This window comes from Microtus oregoni, unplaced genomic scaffold (assembly GCF_018167655.1).
Source record: "Microtus oregoni isolate MIOR12 unplaced genomic scaffold, Mior012 000027F_ref0000203, whole genome shotgun sequence".
In the NCBI taxonomy this organism is placed as follows: Eukaryota; Metazoa; Chordata; class Mammalia; order Rodentia; family Cricetidae; genus Microtus; species Microtus oregoni.
Window position 1 is genome coordinate 29,497,344 of NW_024543086.1, and position 14,405 is coordinate 29,511,748.

General features: G+C 45.8%; 1 protein-coding gene across 1 annotated transcript in view; it reads left to right on the top strand.

The window, feature by feature from the left end:
* Snx29 (sorting nexin 29) overlaps nt 1-14,405 on the top strand; it is a 412,124-nt gene that overhangs the window by 355,374 nt on the left and 42,345 nt on the right. The window contains exon 19 of the mRNA XM_041676439.1: nt 13,303-13,443. Within this exon, the coding sequence (XP_041532373.1) occupies nt 13,303-13,443 (141 nt within the window). The remainder of the gene's footprint in view (nt 1-13,302; nt 13,444-14,405) is intronic.

Genomic DNA, 14,405 nt, shown 5'->3' on the forward strand with positions numbered 1-14,405 from the left:
ACTCTCCTCAGGAAGGGATGCGCACACATCATGGTTGAACCTCCTGTTGTTCTATTGGCTTTTATGAAACATTACTGCAAAAGCCCTCCAATTGGGAGCTCTCAGAGAGGAAGAGTAGCAAGATCCAGCCTTGCTACTGTGTATAAAGGAGCCCATGCCTGATTTCTCTGGGCTGCTCTGGGCAAGAACAGTAGCAATGTCACTGTGAGCATCTGAAGAGGCTACAGGCCCCTTCTCATCTCAGAGCCTACATGCGCTGAGTTGGCATTCTGTAGCATAGCAGCCCCTACTTCAAATTATCCTATTGGTGTCATTTAATTGAAGCCTCCAGAGTGTGTTTTGGTGAGAGCAGTTCTCTGACATGCCCAGGTGAGGATGCAGAAGAAGACCAAGCCTGACAGACTCAGGCAGTGGTGTGTGTGTGTGTGTGTGTGTGTGTGTGTGTGTGTGTGTGTGTTTTGACTGTCTTCTACTTTCATTTCCCACCTTTTGGAGCAAAGTCTCTTACTGAACCCAGAGCACCAATTCTAGACTGCCTAGCAAGGTCTGGGGATCTGCCTGTTGCCTCCCTACTACTAGCGCTAAGATTACAGACGTGCGTGCTCAAACTCAGCATTTACATGAGTGTTGGGGATCTTGGGGCCAGACTCTTTTATAAGTGCAAGTCTTACTTCCCATCCTCAAGAATATATCATTCAGAAGGTATAATTTAGCAGACAGCTGCCTACTGTTTTGGCCTGGCCTGGCACCTTGGCTAGTTTGTCTTCACCATTCAAGGTCCGACTCAGGTATAAACTCCTCCAGGAAGCCTTCCCTGATAGACCTTTGCACTGCACTGCATCTGGTGTCTCCTGGATGTCCCCCTCCTGCTGTTCTGAGTTCTAACACTTCTACCACTGGACAGTGTTTGTCTATCTGTCCTTGAAGTGGTGTGTGGACTGCTTTAGAACAGGTGCACAGCTTTGCTGATAGCAGCAAACTTGGTTATGTTTTTCATGCCAACTAAAATGGTTGGCTCTAAACAGAGTCTGCACAGGCAACTGCTTTCATTTTATGTCATAAAATGACTTCACAAAGTAGTGAAAGTCATGTGGCTAATAAGGTATCAAATCTAGTAAGAATGTGCAATTGCGCTTTGCCCCAGGCAGCTGTAGCCCCCAGATTGTACTCATAATCACCGTTCTGACCCCTTGGGCCACCTGCTATGTGTTTTCAAGGCCCATGCAAAACTTGGTACCTAGCAGATGCTTGCTCAGCAAGCATGAAGCAAACTACTGTAGGTTAGATCTCTGTGGCCTGCAGCTCAGCCACAGGACACTGTCTCCTCTGTCATTGTGCTAAGGGCCAGAGCAGTCTGGCTTCCTGCTCTTGCAGACCTGGATTAGGCATTCACCTTAACTCTTCCCTCCCAAAACTAAGAGAAACACATTGTGCTATCAAAGCTGGTCTCTTGCCCCAGGAGCTGCGTAAAGCTTTTGCTCTGTAGCTACAGTAGTTTGCTGTCTGTTACCATAGTTCTCTGTGGGCCTGAGACTGGTCGGGAGCGTCAGACCTTCCCAGGGGAGCTTCCTTCACCTGTCTTCACATGGGAGATGGCACAGCTATGACCTTCCATGGGTTCTCAGCTTGCTCTCTGGCCTCCTAGTGCCAGCCCTGTGACTGTGGTTGACTCTGCACTCACCCATCCATTAGCTCTTTCTTTCTGAATGTTAGTGACAGTCTTATCATCCTGAGACACGGCCATGCCATCTTAAAAGCATATTTTGATGCTCTTCAGTTCTGTGTGAAGAAAAGAGGGAAGAAGTGGTGTGTTACCTCAGGTGCTAGCAGACACCATCTTACTCGATGAGTAAAGTAACACTTCATTTCTCTGTCACCAAAGAAGGAAATCTGGAAAACCTGAAAAACCACAAAGAAATAAGAAGCTGCAGCATGCAGAACTATCTCGGTTAGCATTTGCCTTGTTCCCTGGTTTATTTCAGGCTATGACTGCAGTGACACAAATGTTATTGGAATCACACCTGTCATGTATTGGAATGGTCTCTAATTTACTTAAAACAAAACAGAAACAACCTGTAGCCCAGGCCAGTCTGGAACTCACTATGCAGTATAGGCTGGCCTTGGGATAACAGCTTCCTGCCTCAGCCTCCTAAGTGCTAGAATTACAGGTGAGTTTCCATGCCCAGCTCTCTTCTGGGCTCTTTAAGCTCATATGTACCATCTGTGCCTCTTGTCCTCTCAGCACCACTGACAGTAGGCTAAATCACCTTCCCCCACCATCTCTCTCATTCCTTTGTTGAGACAGGGTCTCACTCTGCAGCCAAAGCTGGCTTCACAATTGATATCCTCTTGCCTCTGCCTCCAGAGTGCTGAGCTCATAAGCAGGTGCCACCATGCCCAGCCTGCCATATCTTTTATTTTTGAAAACTTCTGCACTAAAAATAGTTGACTGGTGAATAAAGCTATATATATTCAGAGGTATACAACATGACAATCTGCTGTGTGTATACCTTATATAATGACTACCACAATGACATTGGCCCATTCTTCACCACCTGAATTTACTATGTATGGTTGGGGATGAAGTTTCTGGAAGGCAATAGACATTAGCTGTAGTCATTATCACCAGGGATCGCAGAACTTACCTATCCTGTGCTCTCTGCATGAGCCCATAACCCCACCTCAGCACAGCAGGCCCTCTGTTGTCACAAATGGTGGGATCTCTTTGTGTGTACATTTCACATGCATGCCTGTGCATGTGTGCATATGTGTATTGTGTGGGGGTGCTAAAAGTTAAACCTGGGATGTCATTCTTTAGCAGTCACCCACTTTGAGTTTTCAGAGTGTCTTAGTTACTGTTCTACTGCTATGAGGAGACACCATGACTAAGGCAACTTATACAGGAAGGCATCTAATTGCAGGCTTGCTTATAGTTTCAGAGGGCTAGTCTGCGATCATCATGGTGGAGAACACGGGAAGGCAAGCATGATCCTGGGGCAGTAGCTGAGAGCTTCCATCTTAAGCACAGGCAAGAGGCAGAAAGAGAGACTGGGGCTGGTGTGGGCTTTTGAAACTTCAAAGTGACACATCTCCTTCAACAAAGCCACATCTACTTCCACAAGGCCACACCTCCTTATCCTTTCCAAACAGTTCTGCTAACTAGGGTCCGAGCATTTAAACATATAAGCCTATGGGAACCATTCTAATTCAGATCACCACAGACAACATCTGTCTCTGACCTGGAACTTGAAAATATGTACCTCTCCTGTGACCAGCTCCCCTGAGCAGATTCTATACACACACACACACACCACCATACCCAGCCTTTTTTTGTTTTGTTTTTGTTTTTTTAAAACACACTGGGTCTTTTATTTCTGTATATCTGTCAAGGCATGAATTCACAGGAATGGGCTTCTGCTCAGGCTCCCATTGTTAGCGCTCATAGAGCATCCCGTGGCTGGAATAGCTGCTAAGCTTCTGCTGAAACACGTGCCTTGCTCTTTACCCTCCCCTGATAATCTTACTTTACTCATTGTAGGAAGAGACCTCTCTTGACAAGAGTCTGGTCCTTGTTTGCTCACAGTAGTGCCAGCAGCATGCTGGGTGACGCTGTAGACTCCCAGCTTTGCCATGGAATAATTACAGGGTGTTCTTTTCTGCACCATGCCCATTTCCCCAATGCCTGTGATGCCACCCTTCTTGTTATATTCACACGTATATGATGGAGCATATTTTCTAGAGGGCTTAGAGCGTGTGTGCCAGCTGCCTTCCTCTTCGTCATTGGTGCTGTACATGTGATACCTTGCCATTTTACATGGGTTCTGTACTTGAATCAAGTCCTTTTACTTGAGAATTAAGAGCTTTATCTACTGAATCATCTCTTCAATACTTGGTTTTTGCCCTGTGCAATCTCCACTAGCCTTGAAACTCAAGATCCCCCTGCCTCAGCCCCCATTTGGTCTGGTCTTTGTTCTAAATCAAACATCCCTCAGCTGATTACCTGCATCCATATTCCTAGCCCAGCTGAAGATGTCACGTCCCTCTCCAGCTCTTTTTCCATTTGAATTCATTAGGGTTCTTTGTACCTTCCTGGGCAGGCTGACCAAGTTTCAGAAGGGAAGGGATCAAGCCTTCTTTTGTTCTTCCAGTATCCCCAGCGCCTACCCTGAAGGATATAGAAGGTCATCAGACTGCCCACCAGGGAAAGACCTGGTGTGAAAGGAGTCTGGAAGGCAAGGCAAATGACTCCAACCCAGTGTTTTCCTTCAGAGGAGAGCAGGCAAGTCAGCTGGAAGACCACTGGCCAAAAGCCACCCTGAGAAGCGTGTCAGGGTGGCGCTGAGCATCTAGGGACAGCAGAGCTCCGCTGGAGTGCCTGGAGCTGGATCCTGACCTCTCCCACTGGGATGAGGACCCATTCCCCTTCCCAAGCCTTCTTCTGCATCCTCTGGGCATAGGCCTGTGGGGTGGCGCTGGCAGTTCTCAGTAAATAACACTCTTTCCCTCGCCCAGCTTTTTTACACACCCCAGTGAACCGAGAAGTCATTTTTCTTCAGTTAAGTTGTTCGTCTTCTCACCTTTGACTGTGATAACATCACTCCATCAGTGTGGTCCTGTGGTAATTCAGACATTTTGTTCTAGCACTGAGGACATTTACAGTTAATAACACATGAAGCCGTTTCATTAAAAGGAAAGTTGAGCGAGGGTACATTAACAAGGACTGCGAGCCAAAACACAAATCATTGCACTCATTGGCTGTCAAGGAAGCAAAGTGAAATAGGAACCTCAGCCGTTTTGAAGATCGTCTAATGCCATCTGATTAGTTTGTGTGTGACAATCCTCATATTGGTGTTGGGCTGTCCCTGCTTCCCGTTGGTATGGAAACAGTGTGGCTCTGGGCCCTTCCTCCATCAGAGCTTGGTCTCTACTGCCTTCCTGTCTCCTAGTGGTGCTTACACATCTTACTTGTTCCATGACTGCATTTTAAGACAGAGAAAATCACTGAGCTTTGGAGAACTTCTTATGCAAAATGTCTGGTACATTTTGAAAGGCATTGCAAAGCCACATGATCATTGTCCATGACACGTGAACAGAAATGAGAGTCAGACTTGCATTTTCTAAGAGAAGTGAGACCTGTATTTCTCTGGGCTTGTCATGCTCTGGGCCTTGTAGTGCAGCTGTGCCATCCCATATACTTGGGGATGGGGGTACTGAGGCAGAAGGATTACAAATTTAAGGCCAACCTGAAGTAGAGAGTTCAAGGCCAGCCTGAGCAACTTAGTGAGATCTAAAAATAAGAAATGAAAATGATGGCTGGGGTGTGGCACATTGGTTACTGCTGGCTTAGCATGTGTGAGGCTCTAATTCAATCCCTAGGAAAGGAGGGAAGGGGAGAGGGAGGGAAGGAGGAAGGGTGAGAGGGAATAAAGGGGGAGAAGGAGGGCAGGAGGGAAGGAGAAAGGGAGGGAGGAAAAGAAGAAGGAAGGAAGGAAGGAAGGAAGGACGGACAAAAGGACGGAAGGAAGAAGGGCGAATGAAAGACACCATGCATAAGGAAACCTTTGTTTCTGGGATCAGGACGCGGTATGGGGCAGAAGTAGAATGGAGAGGGAGGAGCTTTGAGTGCTCAGCAAGCAGAGGCAGCCTGACATTTTTGCTTGCAAACCTCCAGTTTATATTTGTGAGTCCTTGCCGCATGTGGGCCAGCGTCTCTCTGCAGTCTGCTCCTTGTCAAGGTTTACAGCAGTCATTAAGTATCTCCTATGAGGTTCTTTCCTGAGATAGCTCTCTGGATGGGGACTCAGGGTGTGTTTGTGACAGGGCTATATGAATGCCTTGCTGGCCTGCAGCCAGCGCAGAGGGCGCTCAGCTCAGGCTGAGTCAAAGCCCAGTGTGCACCAGGGTTTATTTTAGTGTTTGCTAACCCACCCAGGGGGTCGGTTCTGACCTCTGCCAATGCTGTTGAGCTTTCTGTAAGCAGAGGGCGCTTGGAGCTGCCTCATCTTCAGCCACCCTTTCTGTTTGTGTTCCCTGTCTGCCTAGCATTTGACAATTAATTAGGCATGGTAATTACCTGCTTTAATTTCGTGATTGCACATCCTATAATTACCCCTAATTCTGTAATAGGGAAGTTCATGTACACAAAGGCAATGGATGATGGAGGTGACAGGGCTTGCCATATCTGCAGCTGCCATTGCTCCCTATGCCTGCTAGACATGACGTCTCAGGACCACCAGGGAGACTGGCCTGCACCCCTGCTGCAGGTGAAGGAACTGAGTCTGAGTGAGGTACTCTCCTTAGGGTTGCAGTATGTGTGTTGGGGGGTAGCTAGGCTAGGGGCTCAGGCTTTCTCTGTGCACAGCCCTGTGCCCTGTCCCTCTGCCAACCTGCCAACCAGCCTGATGTCCCATGTGTTTGGGGCTAAAGAGGCTTGTATTGTGCTCAGCAGGCTTTTGACCTGGAGCTTCACCTGCCAAAGCAAACTTGCAGATCTTTATTCTATTTCCTGCCTCTCCGCCCCCAAACTGTGCATGTGACCAGTTGCACATTGGAACGGCACTTGACAGATGTGTTGATACAGGTGTTGGACATTGTCCTAACGTCAGCCAGTTCTTCCCACATCACTCTCGTTTACCAAATGGAAGAGATAATCTAACTTGCAAGAGGTGGCATTAGGGTTCAGGTCCAACTTCTGGCCTCCCCTTCGTGGCTGGACCAGCTGCACCTCAGGTGTGCATGGGCACCTACCACAGTACCTTGGGCACAGCCCCAGTCCTGCCCAGTCTGGATATGGATTAGACAAATAGGTCCTTGAGTAGACTGGAAACTCACTGTCCAGAGGACAGGAAGAAGGCATGACTTACTGACACACACATCATGCAGACCCTGTCATCCCCTGGATTTTTCCTGTGTCTGCCATGTGTAACTGTTACTCAGTGGAGATTCAGGACACTTTAGCATTGTCTTTTGTGCCCAAGTTAGAAACCTTTCTTCTCCCCTAGCTCATGAAAATATTGGCCATGTTTTTGTTATTTTGTTTTGATTTTGTAGTAGCATAATAGTTTTGCCTTACACGTTTAGGTCTGTGCTCCTAAAAGAGATAGGAACAGGAGAACCCAATTGAAAATACCCTAAATGCCCATCCCTGCAGAGTAAAAATACTTGTAGCATGTTACCGCAGTGGAATGCTGTGCAGCCATGTCAGGGCACTAGTGAGAGGGCATATAGCAACATGGATGCATCTCACAAACGTTATCCAAGAAGGAACCATACATGGTGGATTAGACAAGCATGACTCCATTTGTATGAAGTATAAGAAAGAAGAAAAAGTACAGGGGAGCGTGTACTCCATCACAGAAGAGGTACAGGGGAGAGTGTACTCCATCACAGAAGAGGTACAGGGGAGAGTGTACTCCATCACAGAAGAGGTACAGGGGAGCGTGTACTCCATCACAGAAGAGGTACAGGGGAGAGTGTACTCCATCACAGAAGAGTGCTGCTGACGAGTGAGTAGTAAGTGGTGTCCAGATAAACTGGAGTACATGTGTGTTGGTGGTGTGCCCTCAGCCGGGTCATACATAGCTCCTGCCCAGCTTGTGAGGAGTGTCCCTTTTGATCTCCATACTGGCTGTAACAGTTTATACTCACTAGAAGTGTGGAAGGCTCCTTCCTGCCCGCATTTTTGCCAGCGTTTGTTATGTGTTCTCCTGGTGACAGCCACAGATGCTTGTAATCCACCATTGGACTGAGCCCAAGCCCCAAGCCCCCAACTTCTCCTTGCTTCCTTGTTTCACATGTGCCTGACCAGGGTAAGTTCTGTAGTGAAAGGATCTCAGGATCTGCACTTTGAAGTGGGACCTGTTCGTCGGGACAGCTGTGTCCCCAGTAATGACGCAGAGACTCATTATTAATTATAAACGTTCAGCCGTAGCTCAGGCTTATTACTAACTAGTACTTACAACTTAAATTAACTCATTTCTATTAATCTATGTCTTGTGGCTTTACCTTTCCTCCATCATGTCTGTGTCTTCTGGTGACCCTGCCTTCTTCCCAGTGTCCTCTGTGTCAGTCTGTCCTGCCTATACCTCCTACCTAGCTAATTAATGGCTGTTTAGCTTTTTATTAAGAGGGCACCTTAGCAAAGACACATTTTCACATTGTACAGAAAGATTATTTCACAACATTTTCTCTCTTTTTGTCTAAATAAAAAGGAAAGGGTTTAAGCCTCACACATTAAAGCTATATATAATAACAACTATCAGGTAAAAATTATACGCACAATGTCCAGTCCATTTTTATTTTGCAATTTTGGAGAAAATTCTCCATTCATTCTATCTTGGTGAATCCAAAGTTCTGCACCTAATTTACCTTCTATTGTAACTAATGGACACTGTAAGTATCTAGCTTCAGCTCCATCAGAGACCCCAGGAAGATATACTATTACCCAAGTAAACAGGAAGTACAGGGCAAACCACTTCCAAACCTATAGAAATAACAGACATCTGGCTGCCCAAAGTTCTTCCACAATGTTGGGGCATCCATCTTTGGCGTACAAGCCTAGAAGGTCTGGCAGACTTTTCTATGAAGCAAGAATTTTTGAAGGATGGCCCTGCTTTTTCTAGGTAAAGCTCAACAGTCTCTTTCCTTTGTGTTCTGCTTGTCCAGTTTGAACAACATATTGTCGTCAGCAAGGCAAGGGAAGTTTCTTTGCACAAATGGCTATCTAGCTTTTCCCACAAAGAAAGCAAACTCTATATGGAGGTTCTTCGATGCCTGTCATCCTTTTTTGAAGTAAATTGGTGTTGCTAAGAGCAGACTGTGTTTCATTTTATGAAAAGCCTTGTTATTAAAACATTTTAAATGCCATATTCTATAGGTTTTTGAGGCATCTGAAGACTATATATTTAAAATATGTCTCTGACTTTGAAAATAATATAATATGACTCCAAGTTTAATTGATATAGATGACTATTAACTTGTATTTTTTATTATTCTAAATAGCTTTTAAGGACTAAAACTTTACATTACATTTTTAAATAAGCTGCACAGGTATAATACCTTAAACAAGAATTAGAACCATATAATACAGTATACTCTTAAATTTATCATTATACAAAAATCCAAACCAGTGTAAAATTTTGGGGAATAGTGGTTGTTAGTTCACCCTTTTACCCATCATTTCTATCCCATACCCCCCCCCCCCTTCAGAAAGAGATCTTCGAATCTAGCCCCTTTGTTTCGCTTTCTCCCTGAACATAACCAATAACAGTTTGTAGCCACCCCTCCTAAATGATGACAAATATCCATAACCCCACCTCTTAGGAATGTGGACGTTGGTTCTCCAGACTGCTTCCTGTTGACTGTGGGTGACAGCATCTTTATGGAACCTGAGAAGATTGAGATAATGATCAAATCCTGGAAAAACTAACCATAGCATTTGTTGTTCAGTCTCTGTGCAATGGGGAAGCACAAGGCTTATTTGTGGTCCTGACTAGAATAGTCTGTGGGGCTGGACCATCTCAGCCAGCAGCCTTGAAGCTGTTCTGAATGCCAGACTTTGGGGAAACTGCAATGAGACTCTCTGAGATCCTGGATCACCTGGGCTACCCATTTTCCTTGGTATTTTGTTCCCTTGCTCTGAAAACACATAAACTTCACAAGTATGGACTCTGCACTGTAACAAGCCAAACAAAGATGATTTTTTTATTTTATGTTTGAGCAGGTAAAGTATATATCACCTGTCTTGTGGTTTTTTAATGTTGATTTCTTTATGTCTGTAGCCAGGATTTTCAGGGGGTCTTCCCTGATCGAATCTGATCTCTATCAACTTTGGATGAATCCACAGCCTTTCATTTCTCGTGGAAACAAAAGCATAACCTCTTTCTCAATGTAACATATTTTTTGACTTCCATTTTGAAGTGAAAACATTTTAAAAATATATAGGGTGGTTTAATCTGGCTCTTCCCCATTCATAATCTGATGTCTCTCAGCAGCTATTGTTGCTCATCAACAATCAAAAAGTTTGAAGTCAATATAATACCATACTTGATCCATACTCTGTGTATTTTCCATTTTTATGTGGCTTATCCTTTTTATATTATTTTATTTTTTCTGTAAAGACTTTATCTTATTATTTTAAATTACTTTTTCTGTCTGCCTATGTCCATTTTCATTTTTTAAGTCCACACATTTTTTTGTAAACACACTATAACCTGTTTAGAGTTTCTTTTCTTTTTTTCTGTTGGATCTACTTTACTGTGCATCTGTAGCCATTTCTGTCTGCATGAGCAAAACCTTAAACTGCCATACAGTTTAGCTCGTGATACATTGGCAGCTTAAGCCTGCAGGCTGTGGCTGAGAGACTGCAGGACCAGGAAGCTACATTTGGCTTCATTTTTGTATGTGTGGAACCTTTTTTTTTTTTTTAAAGCTTTTTCATGTCTTATTTGAAATATTTGCCCCCACATTGGACACCATTTGTAGCAAGTCTTTCTCTGTCCAGCCAACCCACTCCCAAATCATGACATGGAGACTTCTTATTAATTATGAAAGCTTGGCCACTAGCTTTGGCTTGTCCTAGCGAGCTCTCAGAACTTAAATTAACCAGTTTATATTAATCTATATCCTGTCATCTGGCTTGTGGCTGTTACCTCTCCTCCTGCATGCACATCCTGCTTCTTCTGCATTTTCTTGTGACTCTGCCTTTCTTCTTCCCAGCATCCTCTGTGCCTGGAAATCTTGCTTAGCTATTGCCTATTCAGCTCTTTCTAAAACCAACCAGAGTGACGCATCTTCACAGTGTACAAAACAATTGTTCCACAAAATCATTTTCCCTTTAGGCAGAAGATAGTGAGCCTTAGTGCCAACCCCAGCAGCACCCACTGATTTTATTTCCTTCTTCTGGGTCAAGAGCTACATGGTTTTATCCATTGTTTAAAAGGGAGCATGGTTGTATGGCTTTTCATTCCCTCCAAGGAGTTACCATCTTCATGGTTCAAGATGAGGAAAGTGGGCCAGTCAGACTTATATGGGAAGGGAGGAGCCCTTTAAAATAAGTAAATGAATGAATGAATGGCCCTAACAGTTTTCATTATATGCATGCTTAGTCCTGTGGTGTAGAATTTATGAGCAAATCATCTGCACCTCAAGTTTCCCAGGTTTGGATGTGGAACAGGTTGTTGGGGATCAGCTGCTATTAACATAGAAGATTTTTATTCCATCCTATTAGATCAAGGTGAAATCAGGGGCTGTTCTGGCAAAGAGAACACTTGGAGGTCATGTTGAATGCCACACTGCTGGTCTGGAGTCGCAGAGGCCCCTGTGAGCCCCAGCCATCGCCGCAGAGCATTGAGGCAGAAAACATGGGGCACTGGAGAGAAGACAGCTCTGGGCTCACATTCTTCACTTTCCCATTTTCCCCAGCAAGTGACTTTGCCTCTCTGAGTTCAAGTCTTTATCTCAAGAGGATACATTCCTACCATCTGCCTTTCAGCTTAGCCTGAGGACAAGAGGAAGATGTATGTACCTGGTGTAACACCAGCCCATGACAGGTGCTCAGTGCTCCAACTGTTTGGCTGAAGTTTGTCATTTCTGTTCAACTTTGGGTCTCCCACTCACTGAGTTCAGAGGCTCATTTCGGAGCTGAAAGCTCCATCTACATCTCTGTGAGGTGCTGAGGCGAGCCTATCATGGGTGACCCATGGAGCCTTGACACTCTTCTTGTTCCCCTGTTTATCAGTGGCCACCAGAAATGCACTCTGGGTACCAGCGAAGGCAGGAGTGTAGATATAACAGGAATCCCGACTCTCAGCCATCACCTTTATCTCATCCCCTGCTCCTGGAGACTGTTCTGGACTTGACCTGGCAGCTTTCAGGCAGCATGAGAGACAAAGGCATCATGTTTTGCTGTTGTTTTTGCTCCTGAAGATGGATTAGTAAAAGCCGAAGAGGAAACTGAGGCTTAGGGCCTGGCTTCAGACTTAAAGAGTGTACGGATGCACACTGAAGCTACAGCTCATGTCTGAGGTCTGTACTAGAGACAGATCGGAGAGTCCTGGGCAGAAACACGGGGCCTATAGAACTGGGTATGGCTGCCTGTAGAGGAGAGGACAGCAGCCGAGCATCCTTGGAGCAGGGTAGTAAGCATGCTCTTGCTTCCGCTGAATAAAAAGAGTTGGCTTCTAAACATATATTATGAAGAATGCAGTCAGACTGTGGGACTCACAGTAGAGGCATTTGTGGCCACTGGCCTGTAAATAGGTCTTGAAGATGTAGGGACCCTTGCTTTATGTGATGAAGTACAATAGTCATTGTGCAGAGACTTTGCCCTCTCTATGATTCTTAGGCTTTAAAACACTTCATCTTTTTTTTTTTTTTTTTTTTTTTGATTTTCGAGACAGGGTTTCTACGTAGCTTTTTGGTTCCTGTCCTGGAACTAGCTCTTGTAGACCAGGCTGGCCTCGAACTCACAGAGATCCGCCTGCCTCTGCCTCTCGAGTGCTGGGATTAAAGGTGTACGCCACCACTGCCCGGCTAAAACACTTCATCTTGGAGCAATAGCACACACCTTTAATACCAGCACTCAGCAGACAGAGCAGTAGGATCTTTGTGAGGTTGAATTTGGCCTGGTCTACACAGTGAGTTCCAGGCCAACCAGGTATGCATGAGGAAACTTTTCTCAAAAAATAAATTGAGCCTCCAGCCTCCCATTTCTCAGATTTCCTTACTGAGTAGCTGCGCTGTGCCCTAGCAGCATCTTGAGTGTTCTTTGACAGTGTCCCAAACATGGCTGAGATAGTTACGTTGCTGCATGTGCTTGAGCCACCTGGGTATGGCCTTGTGTTCTGCTGGGCCCCTCAGCAGTCTAAAAGATTTTGACCTCACTTCCCTTTGTCTTAAATGAGCTCCCCTACTATGTGCTGACCTACTATGTGGTGATCAGCATGACCCCAGCATGCAGAATTTGTGTCCATGGGGCAGCTTGTAAGCCACATATGTGACCAGGGAGATGAATCCATGCTGTCACTCAAGGGCAGCTCACGTGTGAACAGGGAGCTGTATCCCTGTCGTCCCTCAGCCTGGTGAGGACATACTGTGCATTTGGGCTCTCCTGCCACATGCCGCACTGCCTTGTTCTGGTGTCCATTGGTGTCGTCAGTACCACCATTTTGTGCCAGGTACTTGGTGCCCAGTGGTGTGAGGCAAATGTGGCCCCTGTGTGGACAGAGTGATGCAGCACCCACCTTTGTGAGGATGACCTTAGGAGCTCCGACTCAGCCTGTCTCCCTTCTCCCTCACTGGCAGATCTACATCCGGATAAAGGACGACGAGTGGAACGTGTACCGGCGGTACACCGAGTTCCGGGCATTACATCACCAGCTGCAGAGCACGTTCCCGCAAGTAAGGGCCTACAGCTTCCCGCCCAAAAAGGCCATCGGAAACAAGGTACACATCCAGGGGCCACATCACTACTGCACTTTGGTCTGTCCTCAAAGACTGCACTCACCACAGAAAACCTGCAATGTTAGAAAAGACAGTGGAGAAAGTAGCCACCTAAGGGAAGGGCAGTCTTCTTGTGGGCGGGTCTCCCTTATTTCATCATGATTCCTAACTGTGAAGTGCCAGAGAGCCAGTGTGCTGGGCACAGTGGGCTGTGCCCTTCCAGTAGGAACACTCAGCATCACCTGTGCTGTGTGAATGCATCAGAGACAATGCAGACGCAGGCAGGTGCAGCTGTGGCCTTTAAATGCTGTTCTTAAAAACAGACCAGTAAGAGGGCCTAGGGGTAAATGAACAAGCCTGTGATGCTGAGTTTAGTTCCTGGAACCCATGTTAAGGGACAAGGAGGTCTCCTGGCTTCCATATGTGTGTTCACACGGGAGCACATGTGCATATGTACACACACACACACACACACACACACAGAGAGAGAGAGAGAGACAATTTACAAAACTAAAACAGTTTTGGGGGATCTGGAGAGCTGGCTCAGTCACAACAGTGCTTGCCATACAAGCCCGAGGACCCAGCAAGCACCTACTTAGAAATGTCACACATGCCTGTAATGTCACACATGCCTGTAATATCACACATATTTGTAATCCCATGCTGTGGAGACAGCTCACTGACTGCCCAGCCTAGCTCATTGGCTAGCTCCTGCTCAGTGACAGACCCTTGTCTCAAAAACCAAGGTAGACTCAAGGTTGTGCTCTGGCCTCTACATACGCTTGCACAGGCGTGCATACAACCTACACACAGATGTGCATACATGCACACACAGAAATTAATTTGGCATCTGAGTTGGTTATACTTGCTGACTGCTGTTCTGATCCAATATTTTCCCTGGTTGCAGTCACTGCTCTCATAATACTCATTCACATATATGATGGTGGACCAGACTTTTTTTTAGA